Raw genomic sequence first — 26,596 nt, forward strand, 5'->3', positions numbered from 1 at the left:
GTTTTCAACAAATGTTGACTGTTACTATTTGTTTTTATTATTTTCAAATGCAGGTCTCTGCTCCAGGCTCTTAGAGATACAGAGAAGATGAAGGCCTCTCTCTGTCCTCAAGGAATTCACAATTGGGCCTGGGAGACAGATATACAGACAGATGGATTGTGACAGATGTGACTGGGCTTTCCTAGTATTACATGCAAAATGCTGGGGGGGTTTCCCAGGTGGTATTGGAGGGGCAGGACAGGAAGGCTTCCCCAAAGAGGTGGCATTTGACCTAGACCTTGAACGGTAAGATGAGACCTATACACTCAGTCATCTGTTAGGACGTGACATGGAAGAGAGGAAGGGAAGATCGAAATGCCCCCTGTTGGCAACTACAAAGAGACATGTTTTTGCAACAGAGTCTGGCAGCCGTGCCAAAGTGACGGCCACCACCCTCTCCCAAGTCGAAGCCCCGAACTCCTGCAGCATTCCCTCTGTGGGATCGTTCCTGTTTATGGGGACTCCCACAAATACTGCCTGGCACCAAGATTGGGACTTTGCATTCGGAGAGAGGGGCCTGCAGTTTTCCATGGTGTGGCTGGATACGTGTCCGTGGGGCTGTGGGTCCAGGAGCAGGCAGGACCAGAAGCGGGATGGGCAGAGCCCGGGGAGGTGGGAGCTCGTTCTTGGGAGTTGCACGAGGCACAAAAATTCCAGAGCATGTCTCCGCCTCAGCCCCTTCAGGATATCCTGTCATTCAACCAAGACATATATAGAGTCGAGAGTGGCCAATTTCACCACGACCCCTGAATTGGCCATTTTTCCTGTCTCGAGGCAGTTCTCACATATCATCTGCTTCAATCCAGGAAAAAGAGGGGGAAGGATTTGAAAGCAAACACTGAAATGAAAGAGAATTCGCTAGGAGTTCATCAGACTAGGTTAGAATAGCTGAATAGTTCCGACAGGTGCCTGGAGCCAGAAGGAGCAAATATTTTCTCACTATGCTACAAAAGTTCATGCTTTTTCTTCTTGGATTGGTGGTACAAAATTTCTGCTCCCCGCCTGAAACTACAGAGCAGGTAAGATGAGACTCGCATTTTTGTTGTTGTTGTTGTTATGTTCACGGTATGTTAAAAACCTTTTTGCTTTCCTCTGTGGTGATGGGTAAAGGGTACTCTCTGGACTTCATAAAATAAAGAGAAAGGCTGCAGAGAATAGGATCCTAATGGTCGTGAACCATCTTTCCAAAGGTGAGCTCACCCAGTTGGTTCTATTCCTATGCCAAACCCCGTTGTTAGGATCTCTGACGCTCATGCTAATGTTCCTCTTTCCATTGCAGATGTTGGTATCCCCCTGGGGCAGGGGGGTTTCTTTTGTGTTAATAATTCACTGTGAATACCTCCCATTGCATCATTTTGAATATAGAAAATAACCACGGCTGAAGACAGATGAGCAGACAGATGTTCTAGGGAGTTGTAGGTGATGTCTGGTTGAGAAACAGTGTTACAGAATGCATCAGGAACTCATCCCTTCTAGCTTCCACAGAGTTGTAGTAGAAGTACCCAAAGGGGTGCCTGGGTGGCTCAGTTGGTTAAGTGTCCAACTTCGGCTCAGGTCATGATGTCATAGTTTGTGGGTTGGAGCTCCATACCGAGCTCTATGCTGACAGCTCAGAGCCTGGAGCCTGCTTCGGATTCTGTGTCTCCCTCTCCCCTGCTCACACTTTGTGTCTCTCTCTCAAAAACAAATAAAACATGAAAAAAGAAAAAGAGGGGCGCCTGGGTGGCTCAGTCGGTTAAGCTCCCAACTTCGGCTCGGGTCATGGTCTCACAGTTTGTGGATTCGAGCCCCGTGTCAGGCTTTGTACTGACAGCTCAAGAGCCTGGAACCTGCTTTGGATTCTGTGATTCCCTGTCTCTCTGCCCTGCCCCTGCTCACGCTCTTGCTCTCTCTCTCTCTCTCTCAAAAATAAACATTAAAGGGGCGCCTGGGTGGCGCAGTCGGTTAAGCGTCCGACTTCAGCCAGGTCACGATCTCGCGGTCCGTGAGTTCGAGCCCCGCGTCAGGCCCTGGGCTGATGGCTCAGAGCCTGGAGCCTGTTTCCGATTCTGTGTCTCCCTCTCTCTCTGCCCCTCCCCTGTTCATGCTCTGTCTCTCTCTGTCCCAAAATAAATAATAAAAAACGTTGAAAAAAAAAATTTAAAAAAAAAAAAAATAAACATTAAAAAAATTTAAAGAAAGAAAGAAAGAAAGAAAGCGAAAAAGAAGTACCCAGGGTGGTAGGGTCAGCATCTCTCGTGAAACCCACTGGAACACCAACATCTCAAGCAGGCTCATGTGAGCTGTCTTTTTTTTTTTTTTTTTAACAACATTTATTTATTTTTGAGACAGAGAGAGAGAGAGCATGAACAGGGGAGGGCCAGAGAAAGAGGGAGACACAGAATCTGAAACAGGCTCCAGGCTCTGAGCTGTCAGCACAGAGCCCGACGCGGGGCTCGAACCCACAGACCGCGAGATCATGACCTGGGCCAAAGTCGGATGCTTAACCGACTGAGCCACCCAGGCGCCCCTCACATGAGCTGTCTTAATAGAACAAGTTGGGTATCAGATGTGCAGCTAGGTCAGCCGAAACGAGGGGTAGGAACAAGGCAATCTGAGTGATTTATTTAAAATGCATTTCCCCAGGCATGATTTCTATTCATCATAAAACTTAAACATGATTCTGCATCTGAGCCAGGCAAATATTTATCCCTACCGACTCGATGCCAGTTGGATGTCCTCTGATAATGCTTTTCACAAAAATGCTGGAAGCTAGCATAACGGTTTCGTGCTCCAGCTTAGAGGTTTGAGAGTGGTGAGTTTGAACCGTGGCTCTCATATGTTTGTTTATCAACTATGTCTGAGGACCGGTCACTGTGCTCCACAGCCTACTAGTGGTCCAAGTCTGAGCAGGTTAATTCACCTCTCTGAACTGCAGTTCCTCCCCTGACAGTGCTCCACAAACAGCCAGAATCATCATCTTCATTATCATCATCACCATCGGCAGCATCGAGTGCTTGCTGAAGTATAGAAATCAGGCCTTGACCAGGTTTAAAGCTGAGTTTGCTTTTCAGAGGAGACTGTGTAAGAGACCAAATAAGCCATTCCATTTGAAAAGGACAACTTGAAAGTCAAGGGATTTCTTGAAAAGCAAGTATTAAACCTGACCTTTTGAGAAAGAAAAGAAAAAGTAATGTCCTTCCATCTGCTTATCTAAGTGGGAAAACCTAATATAAAGAAAAGCCGGTTTTAACAGATGTAGAGGCTTCATGACCATTAAAGGGAGTTGATTCAAACTCTAGCTAAGGGTGGCTTTTACTATTATTCCATAAAGAATATTCCAGGGCTATTTTGGTTCATAATGATCATCAAATGAAAGCTGCCCATAAAAACAGATTTTATTTTTCTATGTGCCGTTGTACAGCATGCAGGGAAGAGGAATAAGCTAATCAAGGAATCAAAAGACCTAGGAATGCAAGCTGGTGCAGCCACTCTGGAAAACAGTATGGAGGTTCCCCAAAAAACTAAAAATAGAACTACTCTATGACCCAGCAGTTGCACTACTAGGCATTTATCCACAGGATACGGGTGTGCTGTTTCAAAGGGACACATGCATCCCCATGTTCATAGCAGCACTATCAAAAATAGCCAAAGTATGGAAAGAGCCCAAATGTCCATAGATGGATGAATGGATAAAGAACATGTGGTACATATATACAATGGAGTAATACTCGTCAATCAAAAAGAATGGAATCTTGCCATTTGCAACTACGTGGATAGAACTGGAGGGTATTATGCTAAGTGAAATTAGCCGGTCAGAGAAAGACAAAAATCATATGACTTCACTCATATGAGGACTTTAAGAGACAAAACAGATGAACATAAGGGAAGGGAAGCAAAAATAATATAAAAACAGGGAGGGGGACAAAACAGAAGAGACTCATAAATATGGAGAACAAACAGAGGGTTACTGGAGGGGGTGTGGGAGGGGGGATGGGCTAAATGGGTAAGGGGCACTAAGGAATCTACTCCTGAAATCATTGTTTCACTATATGCTAACTAATTTGGATGTAAGGTTTAAAAAATAAAAAATTAAATTAAAAAAAAAAAAAGGAATCAAAAGACCAAAAGCTTACAGTGTGGCCTTGGCAAGTCACAGAACCTCCCGTCACCTCAGTTTTCTCCCCCCTAGAATGGGGATGATGATACCTCCCTGTTTATCTTCAGCATAGTCAAGATCAAATTAGATGATGCGCTTGGAAGTATGCATAACCATAAATTTCTCTGTAAAAATAAGACTTATTCTTATGCAGCCTTTATATATTTCAGTAAACTTAGAAGTAGTTATGACATTCTCACCACCCCTACCTAGTGCTGGCCTGTGTGCTATTTGTGGATGGGAGTAAGTAAGAAGTAAGAGACAGGGTCCCCTCCCACAGGGATTTTTAAATGGAAAACAAAGACAACAAAATGTGTTCCACTGGCCAACCACATGAAGAGAAGAAGTTGAGAAAAGGAAGAGAGATGGGTGTGGTTTTGTGGAAATAGTGTCTTAAGCAGGGGCTTGAAAGATGAAGTTTGGGGAGCCAAGAGGAGGAAGAAGCACGTTTCTATCAAAAGAGACAATAAGCAAAACACAGAGGTGGGGACAGAGAAGCATTACAGGAGCTAGCATTTACTGCCTAAAATATTCCAGATACTGGGCCAGGCAATTTGCACATATCATTTAAAGGTCTCCGTAACCTGGAGAGTGATTATTTGCACCTCCCCCTTACAGAGGATGGCAAAGGGTGAGGAATGCATTCAAGACTGTACACTTAGCAAGATACAGAGCTTGATTCCAATCTTAGGTTTTTTGACTCCCACATTTTGTCTCTCTTCATTGTATGAAACTGCTTCTTCTTAAACTTGATGGGAAATGAAGGAGATTAGAGAGAGGGGACCAAATCTATTTGGGAGAACCACCACCAACATCTTGGACAATGAGAGATCCTGAAGACAGGGCCAACGTGGGTCTGCATCATTCATACTAGCAGTTGATTCTCTACTGCTTAATGTTGCTAAGTGACTGTTTCTAGTGGGTCTGTTGTATTTCCTACAACGCATTCAATCAACAAATATTTTACTAAGCACTACTATGTACCAGGCACTGTTCTATGTGCTTGGGAAATATTCAAGGACCAAACAGAAAAAGATCACTGCCTGTTGGAGCCCATAGTCTAGCTGAATTCTAATCAAAATGTTGCAAACACCTTCGGAGCAGGAACTATATGCTTCGTAGCATTTAGCACCCAGACTAGACTATTGCTGTAGAATCAATGCTGAAAGAATATTCTTGAGACCTGTTGATCTATGACCAATTGACCCTAAATAACCACTTTAAAATTTTTCCCATTTGGAAAGCGTACTCTATAATATATTTCAGGATTCCCAATTGGGTAAGTGTATGTAATGAAGTTACCTTGCTTTATTTGACTCCACACTTTAGATCAAGGACAGCAAACAGGTGGTACAAGCAGCCTCCTTCATCACCTACAGCCATGGCAGACATTGTTTGTTGATCCCAACACTCTTTCTACATAAGGTTGAAGGCAACCAGCCAGTCATTACCAATCAACCTGTTGCCATCCCTGTCATTCCATGGACATGAAGCCAATGGGGAAGATTGGCCAACCAAGGTTCTGCTAATGGGACTTGATTTTTTTTTTATGTCTTCACAGGCAAAAAGGTGTGATAAGACATCTCTGCTTACAATTAGGACTGAGTGCCGATCCTGCTTGCTCAACTTAGAAATTAAGTGCCCAGATGGTTACACAAAGGTTACCAATGGCTCCGTAGGGGTTCGAGATTGCAGGTACTCATGAGAAAATAAATGTACTAAAGTCTTGAAATGTAAGGGATTGTGAATCTAAACGGAAACTTCCCATCTCAAAAACTACAAAGCATTTCCGTGATTTTCCCTTACTTTAGGATTACATTCAATCCAAACTCACAGCTTACAACCTTGCATCTAAAAAATATATTTTTGATTCACATTTCCATACAAAATTGACTATATTGCATTGCACACAAACATTTCCCCCTCATCGTGCCCTTCTTTATTTTAAAAATCTGGGTTTTGTTTCATTTGGAAAGTTTCTAGTCAGAACATGGACTGAAAAGCCCTGGATCCGGCAGTCATCTTATTAGCCAGCTATGGATCCTGATACTAATTAGAACCTAACGAGAGAAGACAAAGGAGTTACAGCTTCATACATTTTCTGTGAGCATTGCATTGCTGAAATCCTCTAATGATTCAAAACTCTCATAATTCAAGGCTAATCCTTGCAAAGGAAGACGAGCAGTTTCACTTACCGGCTAATGCAAGCAGCCGCACAGCTCAAGTGTCAACACAATGTTCAGTGTACTAAGTCTACTGATTTAGACATTAGACATCTCTCAATGAGCTCATTCCTAATTCAGGGATGAAGGATCAGTACTATTTCTGATTTTGTATAAAATGGAAACTTAACACTGTTATATTACACTATTTTAAATTCATGTTTGCTTAATATGACCATGATATATTCTATGACCAAAATAATCAATTTTAATAAAAGCTTTCTGGGGCACCTGGGTGGCTCAGTTGATTGAGCATCTAACTCCTGATTCGGCTCAGGTCATGATTACAGAGTCATGAGATCGAGCCCTGGGTTGGGCTCCAGACTGAGCATGGCACCTGCTTAGATTCTCTCTCTCTGTCTCTCTCTACCTCTCTCCCCTGCTCTCTCTCCCGCTCTCTCTCTCAAAGTAAAAATTTTTTTTAAAAAAAGCTTCCCAAGACTAACTGACCTAGAATTATCAAGCATATGCAACAGGTGACCATTCAGGTACCAAAATGGTCACCCATTTTGACCAGATTCTCTTAGGAAGTATATAAAGATTTAGGATTCGAGGTTAAAATTATACGATGGCTTTATTGAAGACCTCTTTGTACTGGCAACTTTTTTTCATGGCCCAGGTGGGCACTTGGTTATGTCCTCCCCACCCTACCATCCCCCCTCCAACACACACACACACACACACACACACACACACACACACACACAGGATAAGATTATTATACTCGTGCTCTCTGTTGCAGAATTGAAGACTTTGATCCGTCATTCATTTATGCTGAAATAAACCCAAGATTGGCCCCTGAGGGGATGTTTCGTTCTGCCCTTGGCTCTTCCTCTTCCCATCTTTGCGAAGAGATGCCCCTGCCAGTATTCTCAAGCTTCCAGAGGAATTGTCAACTCTGTCTCCATCTTGACGGCCCATAAAGCCAGTAGCTCAGGGACTGGATTAGAAGTACAACCTTAAACTCACCTGCACACTATTCTTAATAGCCCAGTTGAAAGAAATGATGTTCCTGGAGAATCGTCTCTAGATACACTAAAGTCAAATCCTGGAATAAGCCATCCATGCAGAGATTCCATCAAAATAGACAATGGTGTTTAGCCTCCATAGAATTGCTATTCCAGATCTGTACCTCAGATGGTATAAAAACTGTTCTAAGAAATTCATCATTACATCTCCCTTGAGGATATTGTGACATATATTGCCCACTACATTACACCACCTCTCACAGAAATGTTTATATATAGAGTCCCTGCAAAAGACATTCTCATCCTAGGCAGTTTGATCCAGAGATCCTGTGCATCCCAGAACCTACGATCTTTTCCTTCTTGTATTAGCTGCGACAAGTGTGACGTCCACTGGTAGCATGTACCCAGAGCCTAACACTACTTCCTTTATCTACCAGCCCCACTTCTGACATCATTTCACCTTTATTTTCATTGTGCTCTGATATTTCACCTTTATTTTCATTGTCATCCGTTTTATACAATTAAAGGTAAATCATGATTAAGTTTTATTCTCCCTAGACATCAAAATTCTGTTCAATCTATGTTTTTTTAACATATAGGCAAGTGTAAAGAAAGACCTAAATAAAAATCTAGGAAAATCCCATTGCCCAGAGTTAACTGAATTGCTCTGATCATGGGTTTATGTCTTCTCCTTCCTCTCTAAGGTACACCTTTGAAATCAGGAAGTATTCGCTGTCTCTCCCTGGATGCCGCCATATCTGTAGGAAGGACTATGTCCAACCTCAGTGCTGTCCAGGCCATTGGGGCCCAGACTGCATGGGTAAGTGGCACAGCACTTTTCTTGGACTTTGATACTTGATTTTCAATGTCCCATTTCACAGAAAATTGAAAGGAAGGAAGTCTGATAAAAGGAGAGTGTCAGCACCTTTTTTAGAAAATTCCATCTCAGTCTATATGTAGAAAATGTTTCTTGCCCTGTCAGCTTTTACAAAGAAATCTGCTTTCCTCCAGTTAGAGATCTCCCTTTAAGAGAATTCCCTTACAAATCAGAAAAAGGGACAATTGAAAGGATATCCATTTTTATAAAAAAGATAACTGATCATAGAGAGGATGTAAGAATTCTGGGCTACTATAACCCCAAGTACAATTTTCTTTAAGGTGAGATTTTATTATAGCGTCTCAAAGAACGTAGTTAATTGTTTGACAACAGAAATAATAGTTAAATCTACTAAAACTTTAATCTTAAGATGGAATCAAACTCTATAAGGACCAGTTCCACTGTAAGAAAAACTACTAGCCAAATCTGAGCCAATGGTATAGTTAGACTCCTGTGGTCAAGCATAACATTTGTGAGCTAAAATTGAACTTCTATCATGATTAAGGATGTTAACACTCAAGTAGTAACTAGGTCCTTGCTAGGATAGGCAAATTATGAAAAATCTCTTTTTTTCCCTTGGATAGTAAAAAATCAGGCATTTTAATTCATGCATTTACCATTTTTCCCCATTTTTCAGCGTAATGAAACATCTCCTTAAGGATCCACTTAAGGAGAGGGGCGCCAAGAAGGCTCAGTTGGTTAAGCGTCTGACTCTTGGTTTCAGCTCAGGTCATGATCTCATCGTTTGTGAGTTTGAGCCCTGTATCGGGCTCTCTGCTGACAGCATGGAGCCTGCTTGGGATTCTCTCTCTCTTTCTCTCTCTGTCTTTTCCCTGCTCACATTCTCTCTCTCTCTCTCTCTCTCTCTCTCAAAATAAATAAACTTTAGAAAAAAGAATCCATTTAAGGAGAGAGATTAGTTTTCTTTTGCTTTTCTTTTTTTCTGACTAAAATAATACAAGCAAATTGCACACAGCTTGCAAAGTTTAGAAAGGTATAGAGAAAGAACAAAATAGCAAAATAGAAACTTCTTTCTGTCACATATAGGAAACTCTAAACGGTTTAGCTCATTTCCCTGGTCTTTTTTTTTTCCCATGTGGCTTCTAAACAGTCGAGCCCTTCTTGCCTGATGTTGACACTGCTTTTTTTTTTTTTAAGTTCATTTAGTTATCTTGAGAGAGAGCAAGCGAGCAGGGCGGGAGCGGGAGAGCAGAGAAAGAGGGAGAGAGAGAGAATCCTAAGCAGGCTCTGCACTGTCAGTGTGAGGAACCTGATGTGGGGCTGGAACTCACGAACCATAAGATCATGACCTGAGCTGAAATCATGAGTCAGATACTTAACCGATTGAGCCACCCAGGTTCGCCTTACATTGTTGTTGTTGTTGTTGTTGTTGTTGTTGTTGTTGTTTAAACTAATGATAAAATGAATAATAACTTCCATTTATTCAACATTTCTGACATTAAGCACCAGAGAGGTACTCATCCTGTATTACCTCCTTTAATTCTTAAAACACATCTTTGAGTTAGACATTTTTATCTCCATTTCGCTTGTGAGGAATCAGAGATTTAAAGATGATATCTTACCAATTTCTTTTGGCCTGATCAATGATAAAGCAAGTTCAAGTTCAGGGCTGCCTGTCACCAAAGCCTGCTGTCTTTCTACTCTGCCCCATTGCTGGAACAGAGCTTATAAAAAAAGAAAGAAAGGAAAGGGAGATCCTCCAAATGTGTTTCTAACTTCCCTCTTGATTGGTAGGTCCCTTTAGCCCTCCCAGTCAATGACTGGGTTATGCTCCTTATCCTGGAAAGGTCAAGGTTGGGGTTCAGGAAATCCTGGCCTTCTCTCTATTGACTGTTCTGTTGGGTTCACACCAGCATGGGGGCACTGCGTGATCGTGTGTTACAACAGAATCAAGTGGTTAACCCACCCTTCCAGATTTCAAGACCTTTTTTAGCTCCAGATGTGATCATGCTCACATCCAGTTCTTAGAGACATCCTGATATGATACAAAAACTTTTAGGTTGGTTTTTCTCTTTCTAACCCACAAAAACTAATCTGATGCTGTTATTGAACAGACCCCCTGTAGACAAGGCTTTGCCCAGGATACAGCAACCAAAGTCAGCATGTGCAACAGAAGGAATGGCAATATGCAACAGAACAGAACAGAAAGAATGTCCCCCACAGCCAGGGGGACAAAAAGACACTAGTCCTGCTCCCACGTTTTGGCTTGAATCCAGTTCTGTCACCGGGCGAGTTAATTGCTGCCATGCCAAATGGGGGTACAAAGTCCTACTCTACAAACCTGTAGTAATATTATAATATTAATGTAGATGAGAGTGCTTGACAGAGGGACACAAAGAAGGCACTTTAATAATGTTTTATAAATAAAGGAATGAGTAACAGTTAAAACAGACTGTTAATGAAATGAAAGCCAAATAAAGTGGCATTCTTTCTCTGAGCCCTTCTTAAACAGCAGGTAACTCCTAACATGAGCAGGCACACGGGATCCAAAATCTTCAGTGGGCTTCATGCCGTCACAATGTGCCAGGCGCGAATGGGGCAAGGCTCCTGCCTGCCACTGAGTGTGCACGGTTCCTCGAGGGGTCACACATTTCCTTCTGCTGCGTCTTGAGGCCCGAGAAGCAAAGTATGTGAAAAGCAGGGACCGGACAGATGGTCATTCTTCTATCCTCTTGTTGGAGCAAAAGGACACTTCCCTTTATCTGCATCTTCCAAACATACCAAATGTCTCCAAAGGCTTCCTTCCTTTAGTTCAGGAAAGAGATAAATGTTCTACTTGGCTGTATATTTCACCTCTCACATTCTGTGGTGATGACAAGTGAGATCTTGCCTATCGCTCGACATTTCCGCAAGGATAAGGCCATTTCAGAGCTGCTGACGTGTGCCCATACATCTTTTTGAGGAAGCCCAAGCCCTGGAATGGCCTTCTTTCCAAGGCAATCATGGCATCCAGTTCCTTTTCAAAGCATCAACAAATTCATTCACTCTGGATACCTCTGGGTTACTTCTAAAACTGTTTGAAGAGTGCCTTATTCCAACTAGAAAATAATGCTTGTTTCAATTCTGAAAAATCAGAAAACACAAAAAAGCACAATGAGAAAAAATTACTCATCGTCTGCTGAAATTAAGAATAAGGCATGAATTCTCACTTGGGGGGGGGGAGATATGTCATCCTGACATAAGGAAGTTGTTTCTACCCAGATTTAACTTGCTTCTCCCTCATTAAAACTTGTACTGCTCTATCAGATCAGCACATAGAAGTCTTTATAGCACAAAAACATATTTTTAACGTTGAAACAATCACATTTCAACAACCAATATCCTACTTGAGAGGAAATAGATTTTTTTTTTTATTGGAACATCCCAGTTCTTTTTATTCCACCATGAACATTAACTGATTTGGGCAACAACTCAAAGTAATGGAAAAAGAATGCAGGCAAAAGGGTTACAGAGAAATTGGACTGTAGCCAAAACAACCTGATTACTTCAAAGGGAAATGGTCTTGATTCTTCTTTTTGAGGTCAGCGTCATCAAATCCTGCACATGCATTTTTTCTTCTGCTGTATTATTTGTGTTTCCAGATCTCTTTCTTTCCTGTTCTATGTTTCTTGCCATTCACTGCACAGGTTGTAAATAACGGACTTCTACAGATTTGAAACCAGTCTTCTAGGCACATTCCTTTCGGCTTTGAGTGAGAAATAAAGCTGCGTTCACACGAGGAACCTATTTCACATCAGTTTCCCAGGGAGACAATTTCAGCCGGAGCTATAAGTGGTGCATATTCTCTGCCTGAACACTGTGAGCCAAGCTTTTAAACAAAGGTGGTCACGTGACGAAGTAGGCATTTCTGGTGTTCATTGGGAGAGAAAATTACAGGGAGGACTTTGGCCAAGATCTTGCTGCCCGGGAAGTTTATTATCTTCCTTTAAAGAAACAGAACTGCTGATGATTTGCTGACAGCTTATAACAGGTGAGCCTCCTGCGTGAGGAAAGTCCCAACACAAGAGACCACCAGAGTATCTAGTAACCAACAGGAAATGTGATAATGACCTAAAAGAGTTTTATCAGCTATTTGAGCCTCACAGTGCATCAGCAATGTGCTCTTATAGCACATTCTGTAATATCTTTTCAAGTATGGTTGCTGAGAACATCAATGTTATCATCTTTCTTCATAATGGGGACCTGAGGTGGTTGAACATGATTTGAGAAACAGGAATAGAGTTGACACTTTGGCCTTAACATTTTTATTTAAAAACTGAACAAGTCATTTCATAAATTTTGAACTTAAACCGTTCAGTTTAGGATATAAAGTGCAGACCCTTTGTACTCCCACCCTCCGGCTATCTTTTTCCCAAAGTTCCCTCCAGGGTTGGCCAACTCATAAAAATCAAACATTTATTGAGCACCGACTATATGCTGCACATAATCGCATATATAATAGATAGGTCTAGTCCCTATCCCCAAGGAGCTCACAGGTTAATATAAGAAAGAGACACAAAAGCAGACGAGGAGAATCAGTCATACCTGAGAGCCCCACAGAGGACCTGGGGATTGGGAGGAGCTTTGCAGTTTGCCCGAAAGCAGCCAGCTGGTAAGTGCAAAGGGCATGTCTCATGGGAGAGACCCAGCTCTAACCCGCTACTCTCCCATTTCCCCAAATGACTGCTGGTTTTGCCAAGTCAACTACTGGGAAAGCTGCCTGCCTCTCTCTAGCCTTCTCCTAGAACACTTGCTTCCACCATTAGCCAGATGCCTGTCGCTGCCTGGAGTCGATGCCATGACCCCTGGGCTCCCTCTCGTTCTAACCTTTAACCGAAAGGACATGTGGTTTTACAGTAAGATGGCTCACAGACCCCAAAGTCGGATCAGCCTCTGGTCCCAGCATGCCCCATACTCTTGTTCTGGGACCTTGCAAGTTCCTTACTTACTCTCTCTGTAGGGCTATCAGATTCAGTAAACGACAATGGAGGACACCCAGTTAAAATAATTACAGAGAAATAAAATACATGCATAGTGTCTGGGACATACTTATTCTAAAAAATTATTCATTGTTTTATCTGCAATTCAAATTTAGCTGGCATCCTACATTTTATCTGGTAAACCCTTCCTTCGGCCTTAGTTTTCTCATCTACAAAATGGAAATAATGATGCCAATACGGCTACCTCCAAAGTCGTGCTGAGGATTAGGTGAGCTCATACATACATAGGACTTAGGATGCGCCTGAAAGATGGCAGGTATTCAGAATATGCTAGTTACCATGTCTGTCTTTTGTGGTTCTCAGATCACTGGCTGGCCTCTTTATTCCAGCGGATGTGTCTTGGTTAGATTTTTTATTCTAAGGTACTGATCTTGTACGCTCTGGCTTCGTGGTTCAGGACTCGAAATCTTAGTCAGGCCTGACTGCAATGCCCATTCCAGCACTTACCAATCATGTGATTTGGGGCAAGTTACCTACCTCTCTGGGCCTCAGTTTTCTTATCTATCACCTGAAGATAACGATGATGATAATGATGTCAACAGCATCCATGCCTTCCTCGGTTGTTGTGAGAATGAGACTGTGCATGTAAGGTACTTAGCGACAGTAAATGCTCAACGAATTCTGTCCGTCTGTTGTCAGGCTGATAACTCACAGTGCTGGCAGCCTGGTTGAAGATGTTCCTGTGTATCCCAGTTTTTATGTAGCTTGTGGCCCTTAGGTCTATTATTTTTCTTCCCACCATTGTCTGCCCTTCTGTGGACTCTATGGGCCACTCTGATACCTCAGGCCAAACCAAAGGCCTGCTCTTCAGAAATGTGGGGAGAGGAGCCTGGGTGGCTCCGTCGTTAAGCGTCGGACTCTCAGTTTCAGCTCAGGTCATGATCTTGAGATTTGTGAGTTCAAGCCCCACATCCCAGAGCCCGCTTGGGATTCTCTCTCTCCCTCCCTCTCTGCCCCTCCCCTGTGTGTGTTCTCTCTGTCTCTCTCTGTCTCAAAATAAACAAATAAACTTAAAAATTTTCAAAAACAAAAAGAAATGTAGGGACGGTAAACATCAGTCTGCGTGGGCTGCTATAAAAGAATACCATTACAACAGACATTTATTTCCCACTGTTCTGGGGGCTGGGAAGTCCAAGATCAAGAGGTTACAGGGTGCCTAGGTGTCTCAGTTGGTTGAGCGTCCAACTCTTGATTTCAGCTCAGGTCATGATCCCAGGGTCATGGGATCAAGCCCTGCATTGGGCTCTGTGCTGATCACGGAGCCTGCTTAAGATTCTCTCTCTCTCTTTTTCTGTCTCTCTCCCTCTTCCTCTGTCCCTCTCCCCCTCTTGCACTTTCTCTCTCTCTCTCTCTCTCTCAAATAAAAAAATTAAAATTAAAAATAAAATTAAAAAAACAAGATGCTACAGATTTGGTTCCGGGTGAAGCTCTTCTGTCCCCACGAGGCAGAGAAAGAGAAAGTGCTCTGGTCCCTCTTTCCCTTCTTATAAGGACACTAATCCCTTCATGGAGTCCCCACCCTCATGATCTCATCTAAACCTAATGACCTCCCCAAAGCCCCACCTCCAAGTGCCATTCTGTTGGGATTTAGGACTTTAGCATATGAATTTGGGCTGGCACAGACATTCAGTCCATAACTGTAAGGATTCACCTTGGCCTTTAGCCCATGGATCACAAGCCACTGGAGACAGGGCTGGGCCAGGATGATATACCTGCTAAGAGAAAGCCTTCCCTCCTCTACAGAATATGTGATGTTGAAGATCAGGAAGATTCCAAGGAGACAGCAAATTAATACTCAACCAGTAGATGCCTTCACCCACAGGCAGACACCCAATGGGACCTGAATAAAGTGAGCTGCTCGTCTCAATGAGAAGTATGTGTTGAGACACCTCTTTAGAAATAAGTCTAAAGCACTGAAGCTGGCCTCACCAGCCCCTTCCTGCCCATAGCAACAGGAATGAAGGCCTCTTTTCTGTTCAGGCTAAATCTCATTTCACTTTCTTGTGAAAACACAAAGAGAAAACATTAACAGCTTTGAAAATAATTGTAGGCATTCACTGAATCTTGATTACTTAATTAAATGAATGATTTGTAAACACATTTAAACCACGGAAAATAATTTTAAGCCGTCCACATAGAGAAGCACAATTCTGAGCCTTTAAAGTCAGAGCTCAGTGGGAATTGCCATCTCCAAGTCTGACAGCCATGTGACCTCATTAATGGTCCTAACTGAGGCCCTACCTCGCTTCCACATCCTCTTAGGTAAAATGGCTATCGTTAACACTTCGTGGGGTGAAATGCCAAGGGCACTACATGTGATGTAATTGTAAACCTTGGCATGTCATCCAAGGCTTAGACTGCTAACAATAATAATGAAACGAACAGCACAGAAAGGAGACAAAACCAAGTCAAGTTGGTCTTTTTAAGACTGACATCTGGCCCATGAAGTTGTTCAGTAACAGTCTGCCAAATGGTGATGTGGCCCTGAAGAAACGTTTCCTGAACATCCTTGTTCCAGAACTATACTGAAGTATTCAGATGAAAAGGTTCAGAGATCAAAGGTAGAAAACTGAAGGACTTTAACCATGTGTTCAAGAGTAGCCCTTTCCAATTCTACTGTCTTCCCCTGTTTTCCTTTCTGGTGAGTCTAATCATAGAAAAGGACATCTCTAAGGACTAAACAGAAGTCAGGTTTCATTGTTTATTTACGGGGACATTGACTACATTTTCTAAACCTAGCATTAGGGCACATGATGAGCTAATGGATTGTTCTCTTTTTTTTCTTTTTTTTTGAAGTTTATTTATTTATTTTGAGAGAGACAGAGACAGTGCGAGTGGGGAGGGGCAGAGAGGGAAGGAGACAAGAGAATCCCAAGCAGGCTCCATGCTGCCAGCGTAGAGCCCAAAGCGAGACTTGAACTCAAACCCTGGAGATCATGACCTGAGCTGAAACCAAGAGTCAGACACTTAACTGACTGAGCCACACAGGTGCCCCGTGTTCTCTTTTTTTTTTTAATTAAAAAAAAAATTTTTTTTAATTTACATCCAAAGTAGTTAGCATATAGTGAAACAATGATTTCAGGAGTAGATTCCTTAGTGCCCCTTATCCATTTAGCCCATCCCCCCTCCGAAAAACCCCTCCAGTAACCCTCAGTTTGTTCTCCATATTTATGAGTCTCTTATGTTTTGTTCCCCTCCCTGTTTTTATATTATTTTTGTTTCCCTTCCCTTACGTTCATCTGTTTTGTCTCTTAAAGTCCTCATATGAGTGAAATCATATGATTTTTGTCTTTCTCTGACTAATTTCACTTAGCATAATACCCTCCAGTTCTATCCACATAGTTGCAAATGGCAAGATTTCATTCTTTTTGAGTGCCGAGTAATACTCCATTGTAACTCCATTGTATATATATATACCACATGTTTTTTATCCATTCATCCATTGATGGACATTTGGGCTCTTTCCATACTTTGGCTATTTTTGATAGTGCTGCTATAAACGTGGGGGTGCATGTGTCCCTTCAAAACAGCACACCCATATCCCTTGGATAAATGCCTAGTAGTGCAATTGCTGGGTCGTAGGGTAGTTCTATTTTTAGTTTTTTGAGGAACCTCCATACTGTTTTCCAGAGTGGCTGAACCAGCTTGCATTCCCACCAACAATGCAAAAGAGATCCTCTTTGTCCACATCCTCGCGAACATCTATTGTTTCCTGAGTTGGTAATGTTAGCCACTCTGACAGATGTGAGGTGGTATCTCACTGTGCTTTTGATCTGTATTTCCCTGATGATGGGTGATGTTGAGCATTTTTTCACGTGTCGGTTGGCCATCTGGATGTCTTCTTTGGAGAAGTGTCTATTCATGTCTTTTGCCCACTTCTTCACTGGATTATTTGTTTTCTGGGTGTTGATTTTGATAAGTTCTTTATAGATTTTGGATACTAACCCTTTATCTGATATGTCATTTGCAAATATCTTCTCCCATTCTGTCGGTTGCCTTTGAGTTTTGCTGATTGTTTCCTTCGCTGTGCAGAAGCTTTTTATTTTGATGAGGTCCCAGTAGTTCAGTTTTGCTTTTGTTTCCTTTGCCTCTGGACATGTTTTGGGTAAGAAGTTGCAGCAGCCAAGATCAAAGAGGTTTTTGCCTGCTTTCTATTAGAGGATTTTGATGGCTTCCTGTCTAACATTTAGGTCTTTCATCCATTTTGAGTTTATTTTTGTGTCTGGTGTAAGAAAGTGGTCCAGGTTCATTCTTTTGCATGTCGCTGTCCAGTTTTCCCAGCACCACTTGCTGAAGAGACTGTCTTTATTCCAATGGATATTCTTTCCTGCTTCGTCAAAGATTAGTTGCCCATACATTTGTGGGTCCATTTCTGGGTTCTCTATTCTGTTCCATTGATCTGAGTGTCTATTCTTGTGCCAGTACCATACTGTCTTGATGATTACAGCTTTGTAGTATAGTTTGAAGTCTGTGATTGTGATGCCTCCTGCTTCGGTTTTCTTTATCAAGATTGCTTTGGCTATTCAGGGTCTTTTCTGGTTCCATACACATTTTAGGATTATTTGTTCTAGCTCTGTGAAGAATGCTGGTGTTATTTTGATAGGGATTGCATTGAATATGTAGATTGCTTTGGGTAGGATTGACATTTTTAACAATATTTGTTCTTCCTATCCAGGAGCATGGAATCTTTTTCCATTTTTTTTGTGTGTCTTCTTCAATTTCTTTCATCAGCTTTCTATAGTTTTCAGTGTATAGATTTTTCACCTCTTTAGTTAGATTTATTCCTAGGTATTTTACGGGTTTTGGTGCAACTGTAAATGGGATCTATTCCTCGATTTCTCTTTCTGTTGCTTCATTGTTGGTGTATAGGATTTCTCAATGCAACTGATTTCTGTGCGTTGATTTTATATCCTGCAGCTTTGCTCAATTCCTGAATCAATTCTAGCAGTTTTTTGGTGGAATCTCTTGGGTTCGCCATATAGAATATCATGTCATCACCAAAGAGTGAACGTTTGACCTCCTGCTGGCCGATTTGGATGCCTTTTATTTCTTTGTGTTGTCTGATTGCAGAGGCTAAGACTTCCAATACTATGTTGAATAACAGTGGTGAGAGTGGACATCCCTGTCTTGTTCCTGACCTTAAGGGGAAAGCTCTCAGTTTTTCCCCATTGAGGATGATATTAGCGTTGGGTCATTCATATATGGCTTTTATGATCTCAAGGTATGCTCCTTCTATCCCTACTTTCTTGAGGTTTTTTATCAAGAAAGGATGCTGTATTTTGTCAAATGCTTTTTCTGCATCTATTGAGAGGATCATATGGTTCTTGTCCTTTCTTTTATTGATGTGATGAATCACGTGAATTGTTTTGTAGATATTGAACCAGCCCTGCATCCCAGGTATAAATCCCACTTGGTCGTGGTGAATAATTTTTTTAATGTATTGTTGGATCTGGTTGGCTAATATCTTGTTGAGGATTTTTGCATCCATGTTCATCAGGGAAATTGGTCTATAGTTCTCCTCTTTAGTGGGGTCTCTGTCTGGTTTTGGAATCAGGGTAAGGCTGGCTTTATAGAAGGAGTTTGGAAGTTTTCTTTCCATTTCTATTTTTTGGAACAGCTTCAAGAGAATAGGTGTTAACTCTTCCTTAAATGTGTGGTAGAATTCCCCTGGAAAGCCATCTGGCCCTGGACTCTTGTTTTTTGGGAGATTTTTGATTACTAATTTGATTTCCTTACTGGTTATGGATCTGTTCAAATTTTCTGTTTCTTCCTGTTTCAGTTTTGCTAGTGTATATGTTTCTAGGAATTTGTCCATTTTTTCCAGATTGCTCATTTTATTGGCATATAATTGCTCATAATATTCTCTTATTATTGTTTTTATTTCTGCTGTGTTGGTTGTGATTTCTCCTCTTTTATTCTTGATTTTACTCATTTGGGTCCTTTCCTTTTTCTTCTTGATCAAACTGGCTAGTGGTTTATCAATTTTGTTAATTCTTTCAAAGAACCAGCTTCTGGTTTCATTGATCTGTTCTACTGGTTTTTTTGTTGTTATTGTTTTCTATATCATAATTTCTGCTCTAATCTTTATTATTTCCTGTCTTCTGCTGGTTTTGGGTTTTATTTGCTGTTCTTTTTCCAACTCCTTAAGGCATAAGCTTAGGTTGTGTATCTGAGACCTTTCTTTCTTCTTTAGGAAGGCCTGGATTGCTATATACTTTCCTCTTATGACCGCCTTTGCTGTGTCCCAGAGGTTTTGGGTTGTGGTGTTATCATTTTCATTGGCTTCCATATACTTCTTAATTTCCTCTTTAACTTCTTGATTGGCCCATCCATTCTTTAGTAGGATGTTCTTCAGTCTCCAAGTATTTGTTATTTTTCCAATTTTTTTCTTGTGGTTGATTTAAAGTTTCATAGCGTTGTGGTCTGAAAATATGCTCGGTATGATCGCGATCTTTTTGTACTTACTAAGGGCTGATTTGTGTCTCAGTATATGGTCTATTCTGGAGAACATTCCATGTGCACTGGAGAAGAATGTATATTCTGATGCTTTAGGATGAAAAGTTCTGAATATATCTGTTAAGTCCACCTGGTCCAGTGTGTCATCCAAAGCCATTGTTTCCTTGTTCATTTTTGATTAGATGATCTGTCCTTTGCTGTGGGTGGGGTGTTGAAGTCTCCTACTATTATGGTATTACTATCAATGAGTTTATTTATATTTGTGATTAATTGATTTATATATTTGGGTGCTTCCCTATTTGGCACATAAATGTTTACAATTGTTAGGTCTTCTTGGTGGATAGACCTCTTGATTATGACATAATGCCCTTTTGCATCTCTTGATACAGTCTATTTTAAAGTCTAGATTGTCTGATATAAGTATGGCTACTCCAGCTTTCTTTTGTTGACCATTAGCATGATAGATGGTTCTCCATCCCCTTATTTTCAATCTGAAGGTGTCTTTAGGTCTAAAGTGGGTCTCTTGTAAACAGCTGATAGATGGATCTTGTTTTCTTATCCATTCTGTTACCCTATGTCTTTTGATTGGAGCATTGACTCCATTGACGTTTAGAGTGAGTACTGAAAGATATGAATTTATTGCCATTATGATGCTTGTAAAGTTGGATTTACTGATGGTGTTCTCTGGTTCTTTCTAATCTTTGTTACTTTTGGTATTTATACATATATGTGTGTTTGTGTGTATGATGTATGTATATATTCATCTTTTCTTCCCTGAGAGAGTCCCCCTTCAAATTTCTTGCAGGGCTGGTTTAGTGGTCACAAACTCCTTTAATTTGTGTTTGTCTGGGAAACTTTTTATCTCTCCTTCTATTTTGAATGACAGCCTTGCTGGATAAAGAATTCTTGGCTGCATATTTTTCTGATTCAGCACCCTGAATACATCCCGCCACTCCTTTCTGGCCTGCCAAGTTTCTGTGGATAGGTCTGCTTCAAACCTGATCTGTCTTCCCTTGTAGGTTAGGGACTTTTTTTCCCTTGTTGCTTTCATGATTCTCTCCTTGCCTGAGTATTTTGTGAATTTGACTATGATATGCCTTGTTGATGGTCTGTTTTTGTTGAATCCAATGGGGGTCCTCTGTGCTTCCTGGATTTTGATGTCTGTGTCTTTCCCCAGGTTAGGAAAGTTTTCTGCTATGATTTGCTCACATAACCCTTCTACCCCTATTTCTCTCTCTTCCTCCTCTGGGACCCCTATGATTCTGATATTGTTCCTTTTTAATGAGTTACTGATTTCTCTGATATCTTAAATCGTGCTCTTTTGCCTTAATCCCCTCTTTTTTTCTGCTTCATTATTATAAGTTTGTCTTCTATATCAATGATTCTCTGTTCTGCCTCCTTCATCCTTGCTGCCGCTGCATCCATCCATGATTGCAGCTCAGTTATAGCATTTTTAATTTCATTCTGGTTATTTTTTACTTCATTTATCTCTGCAGGAAGGGATTCTAATCTATTTTCGACTCCAGCTAGTATTCTTATTATCATGATTCTAAATTCTGGTTCAGACATCTCGCTTCTATCTGTGTTGGTTAAATCCCTGGCTGTCATTTCTTCATGCTCTTTTTTTGGGGGGGTGAATTACATTGTTTTGTCATTTTGAATGGAGAAAAGGAATTAATTAGGTAGGAAAATTAAAATTAACAAATTAAAAACACACACACACACACACAAAAATCAAATAAATGATGCTAGATCCTAGGTGTGTTTTGGTCTGGGTGTAGAAAGTGGTTTGACAGATTAGAGAAAAAAAGGGGGGAAAGGAAAAAAAAAGGAAATCATTTGAGAATTTGAAAAAGTGAATACACTGAAGTAGACTAAAATGAGATGATGGAAGTAAAATAGAATTTGAAAAAATTTACACAAACAAAAATATAGGAAAGAAATTAAAGACAAATATTTTTAATAAAAATTGAAAATAAAAATGAATTTTTTCTTTCTGTACTCAAGAAAAGTAGTGTAGGGGCGCCTGGGTGGCTCAGTCAGTTAAGCATCCGACTTTGGCTCAGGTCGTGATCTCACGGTCCTTGAGTTCGAGCCCCGCGCTGGGCTCTGTGCTGACAGCTCAGAGCCTGGAGCCTGCTTCAGATTCTGTGTCTCTCTCTCTCTCTCTCTGACCCTCCCCCATTCATGCTCTGTCTCTCTCTGTCTCAAAAATAAACTTTAAAAAAAATTAAAAAAAAAAAAGAATAGTGTAAAAGAGAAAAAGAAAGAAAATTGAACACATGGACTTGCTAACATATTGAGATAGGACTGAAATTACTTCGTTTTCCCCTTGAAGTCAGACTATGTAGCTCTTTATAGTTCATAAACTAAGTAGGTGGTGAGACTTGTATTCTTGAAGAGGGAGGGTGGTTGGCCCTGTTGGGAGGGACTAAGTGTAACAGCTCTGTTCTCCACTAGATGGCGCTGCTAGCACACTTGGGGTGGATCATTGCGGCACTTAGAGGTGCGTAGGAGCATGCGCGGGAGTAGTGAAAAATGGCGCCACCCAGCCACCCAGTCTGTTCTCCCCGATCAGCAGTCACGCACCCGTCCTCTGTCTTCAGCTTTCGTCCACTTCCCACTCCTTCACTGTCCGTGACCAAGCCCCAGGCAGTACCTCTCTCCTGAGTTTTGTCTCAGATGGCGGCTGTTTTCCCCGGCCCCTTACTTCCAAAGGACTGCGGCTTTGACCCGTTCCGTCCCTCTGCGAGAGGGTCTCACTGAGTAATGGCTGAATGAGCAATGGCCGAATGTCGGCTGCACCCAGGAACGCTTGCCGGACCCTGCTGTTGCCGGTGCCCCGAGACTGCAGCCAGGTACCAGCCCGCCCCAGAAAAATTTCGCGAGATAATGTCGCAGCAGCTTTTCAGGGATTATGTTAAATCACAACACCAGGCTTCACCCTTAACGACCTTGTTCCAGCACCAGCGAATGTGGCCATTCTCTGGGGTCTGCTGGCACCAGGTGGCTTCAACAATCTCTACCAAATGTCCTTCCAGCAGTGGAACCGCTTTTCCCCAAGTGGCCCGAGAACCTCCCGGACCCCACTCTGCCCCTGGGGATTCGCCCTTCCCACCAGAGCACCGCCAGGTATGGAGCTGCGGAGTTGCAGCCTTCGCGCTCCCCTTGTTCACAGTCTTAATGGAATTTGAACCCTCTCCTTTCTCCCTTTTTAGTTTAGTCCCTGCGGCTGTTTCCAATTTTCCACTTTCTCTCCAGATGCTTTTGGGGAGGGGTGCTTTTCCCGTATTCTCCCTCCCCTCTCCACCTGCAAAAGCACCTCTCTTCCCACGGCTTCTTGCTCCCCAAGTTCACCTCTCCACGCCGCGTACTTGCTGAATTCTGTGGTTCAGGTTGTGCAGATTGTTGTGTTAATCCTCCAATCAGTTTTCTAGGTGTGTAGGATGGTTTAGCGTTGGTCTGGCTGTATTTCATGGACGCGAGATACACAAAATCTTCCATGCTGTTCCACCACCTTGGCTCCTCCCCTCTTTTATTCTTAATTTATAATTTTCATACAGTAAAACCCACCCTTTTCAGTCTGCAGTTATAGGAATTCTGACAGACCTAGTTTGTATAAAACCACCACAATTAACCTAGAGAAGAGCTATTCAATTCCCCCCAAATTCCCTTTGCTATCAAGTCCCCCCACCCCTCATCCCCCAAGTCCTGGCAAATACTGATTTGTTTACTGTGCCTGTAATTTTACCTTCATGTCATACAATCGGAATGATACAGTGTGTGCCTTTTGAGTCTGGCTTCTTTCACTTAGCATAACGCATCAAGGTTTGTCTGTGTTGCTGTCCGTATCCGTAGTTCATTCTTTTCTAATGCTTCATAGGCTGTCGGGACCTGGCTGCAGCCAGTCAATCCATTCACCAGCTGGGAGACATTTGGGTTTGTTTCCAGTCTGGTGCAACTAAGAATAAAGCCGCCATTGTGCGCATGCTTGCACAGGTTTTTATAATAACCTAAGTTTCCATTTCACCTGGCAAAATACCCAGAAGTGGGAGTCCTGGTTGTATGATCAATGCATGTTTCACTTGGTAAGAAACCGCCCGGCTGTTTTCCAATGTGTGTGTGAGACTTCCATTTTTTAGCGTCCTTGCTAGCAGTGGATAGAATCAGATTTTTGAAAAGCTTTTGCCATTGTGTGAAGCGGCATTTCATATTTTAATCTGCATCTTTTCATATGCGTATTTGCTACTCATCTATCTTTCAAGTTGTTTGCTTTCTTGATTATTGAGAGTTCCTTAAATGTCTGAGATACAAATCCTTCATGTAATACGTGATTTATAAATATTTCTTCGCAGTCTATAGCTTGTCTTTTTTCTCTCCTAACACTAAGTTTTGATGAGCAAAACTTTTGTATCATATTTAGATACATATTTAGATAGTGTCTTTTGTATCATATTTAGAAATCCTTGCCTAACCTAATATCACAAAGATTTTCTTTCATCTTTTCTTCTGGAAGCTTTATAATTTTAGGAATTATGTTTAGGTGTATCATCCATGCAAGTTCATCTTTGTATATGATTTGAGGTACAGATCGGTTTCTTACATATAAATACCTAAAAATTCCAGCATTGTTTCTTGAAAAAACTATCCTCTCCTCATCGGATTGCCTTTGGACTGTTGTAGAAAAAGCTGACCATCTCTGTATGGATCTATTTCTGGACTCTCTATTCTGTTCCGGTGATCTGCGTGTATATATCCCTTTGCCATACCACGCCATCAAGATTACCATATCATCACACTAAGTCATGAAATCAGGTAGTATAAGTCTTCCAACTTGGTCATTTTCAAAATCGTCTTGGTCATTCTAGCTTCTTTGTTTTTCCAGGTAAATTTTAGAATCATTTTGTGACTATCTACCAAAAAGCCCTGCTAGAATTTTAACTGGAATTACATTGAATCTATAGGTCAGTTTACAGAGAAGGGACTTTTTAAAGTATTGAATCTTTTAAACTATAACCACACTGTATTTCTCCATTTACTTAAGACTTCTTTTATTTTGTTAGTGTTTTATCAATTCATCAATTTTATCAATTTATTTTGTTATTTGTTTCTTATTGATATTAGCTTGCAGATTTTGCACAATTTTTATTATGTTCATACCTAAGTTCTTGGTTTTTGGTACTATTTTTAACGGTATATTCTTATTTCAATTTCCACCTGTTTCCGACTAGTTTATAGAAACACAATTGATTTTTGTGTATTGATCCTGTATCCTGAGAACTTATTAAATTCATGTATTAGGTCTAATAACTTTGGGGGGATTCTTTTGAATTTCCTCTGTAGACACGTTGTCTAAGAATGGAGACAATTGTATTTCTTCCTTTCCAATATTTATGCACTTTATATCTTTTTCTTATTTTATTGCACTTGTCATGATGTATTATCTGTTTTGTACATCGTTGGATTCAGTTGGCTACAACTTTTAGAATTTTTTAATTTTTGCCTTAGATTTTTTAAATAACTTGTGTGTCTATGTTCATTAGAGATGTCGGTCTGTACTTTTCTTATGATGTGTTTGTCAGGCTTGGGAATCAAACTAAGAATGTTCTGTGTATATATGGAGCTGGGAAATGTTCTCCCTTCTTCTTTTTCTTAGAAGAGTTTTTGTATAATTTGTATGATTTCTTCCTTAAATGCGAAGTAGCATCCACCAGTGAAGCCAGCTGGCATGGAGTTTTCTTTGTAGGAAGGATTTTAACTTCAAATTCACCTTCTCAAATAGATAAAAAGATGCAGATCTGACCCTTTTAAATAAGAGAGGGAACCAAGAGAGGTTAGATTGGAAAAGTCTTAGATCATGTGTAGTTCCAAGAACATTTGGTAAAGCTGATGGGGAGCACTCCAGCCAAAGTCACCCAACAGAGGAGTCCTCCGTTTTGCAAGAATGGACCTGCCCTGGTATCGCTGCCATGCACAGGCATGGACCAAAAGCAGTGGCGGGAGGTGTGGCCTCATGAACAGGATGGTTGCTCGCTGGGAAATTACGCTCCCACAGGGTACACCTGAGAGGTATACGTTCATAGCGACTCTAGCCAGAGAGGAGGGCCTTGGGAAGCTGCCTTTATAACAACCACCCCCCCCACCCCCCAGGTGATTAGAAACAGCGGGTCCAGTGAATCACTCTCAGAGGAACACCTGCTTAAATTTTTAAAAAGAAAGGCTGGGGCGTCTGGGTGGCTCAGTCGGTTAAGTGTCTTGACTCTTCTGCTCAGGTCACAATCTCACAGTTTCGTGGGTTCAAGTGCCCTGTGAGGTTCTGTGGGCTCACCTTGCAAAGCCTGCTTGGGATTCTCTATCCCCCTCTCTCTCTGCCCCTCTCCTGCTCGCATTCTTTCTCAAAATAAATTTTTTTAAAAATTTAATAAGTGAAAAGAAGGGCTTGCTAACTGTCTCCTAAAGAAAAAGGAAGCCCAGACTTCTTGGACACAGCATCACAGTCTTGGGAACTGGGATGAGAGAAGCAGCCTAATTACTCTGGCATCAGCCTTTGGCCTGTAGTTATATTCTCAGAAAATGGCTCTGCCCTGTTTTCTGCTCTATGCTTTTTTAATGTTTACTTATTTATCTTGAGAGAGCGAGAGAGAATGGGAAAGGGACAGAGGGAAAGGAACAGAGAGAATGGGAGAAAGAGAATCCCAAGCAGGCTCCCCATTGTCAGCACAGGCTTCATCTCACGAACTGTGGGATCATGACCTGAGCCAAAATCAAGAGTCAGACCTTAACCAACTGAGCCATGCAGGCACCCCACTGCTCTATATATTATCACAAGGCAAGGGCCGAGCAGAAGGGACACCCAGAGGTTGGAAGAGTCGTATCTGCCTCAGAGGAGGGTCCCA

General features: G+C 41.5%; 1 protein-coding gene across 1 annotated transcript in view; it reads left to right on the forward strand.

The window, feature by feature from the left end:
- Window positions 1-782: 782 nt before the first annotated feature.
- STAB2 (stabilin 2) overlaps window positions 783-26,596 on the forward strand; it is a 167,042-nt gene continuing 141,228 nt past the window's right edge. The window contains exons 1-3 of the mRNA XM_030320397.1: window positions 783-1,058; window positions 5,739-5,872; window positions 8,072-8,187. Coding sequence (XP_030176257.1) covers window positions 981-1,058; window positions 5,739-5,872; window positions 8,072-8,187 — 328 coding nt within the window. The 5' untranslated portion in view covers window positions 783-980. The remainder of the gene's footprint in view (window positions 1,059-5,738; window positions 5,873-8,071; window positions 8,188-26,596) is intronic.

Source organism: Lynx canadensis, chromosome B4 (assembly GCF_007474595.2).
Source record: "Lynx canadensis isolate LIC74 chromosome B4, mLynCan4.pri.v2, whole genome shotgun sequence".
NCBI classification, from domain to species: domain Eukaryota; kingdom Metazoa; phylum Chordata; class Mammalia; order Carnivora; family Felidae; genus Lynx; species Lynx canadensis.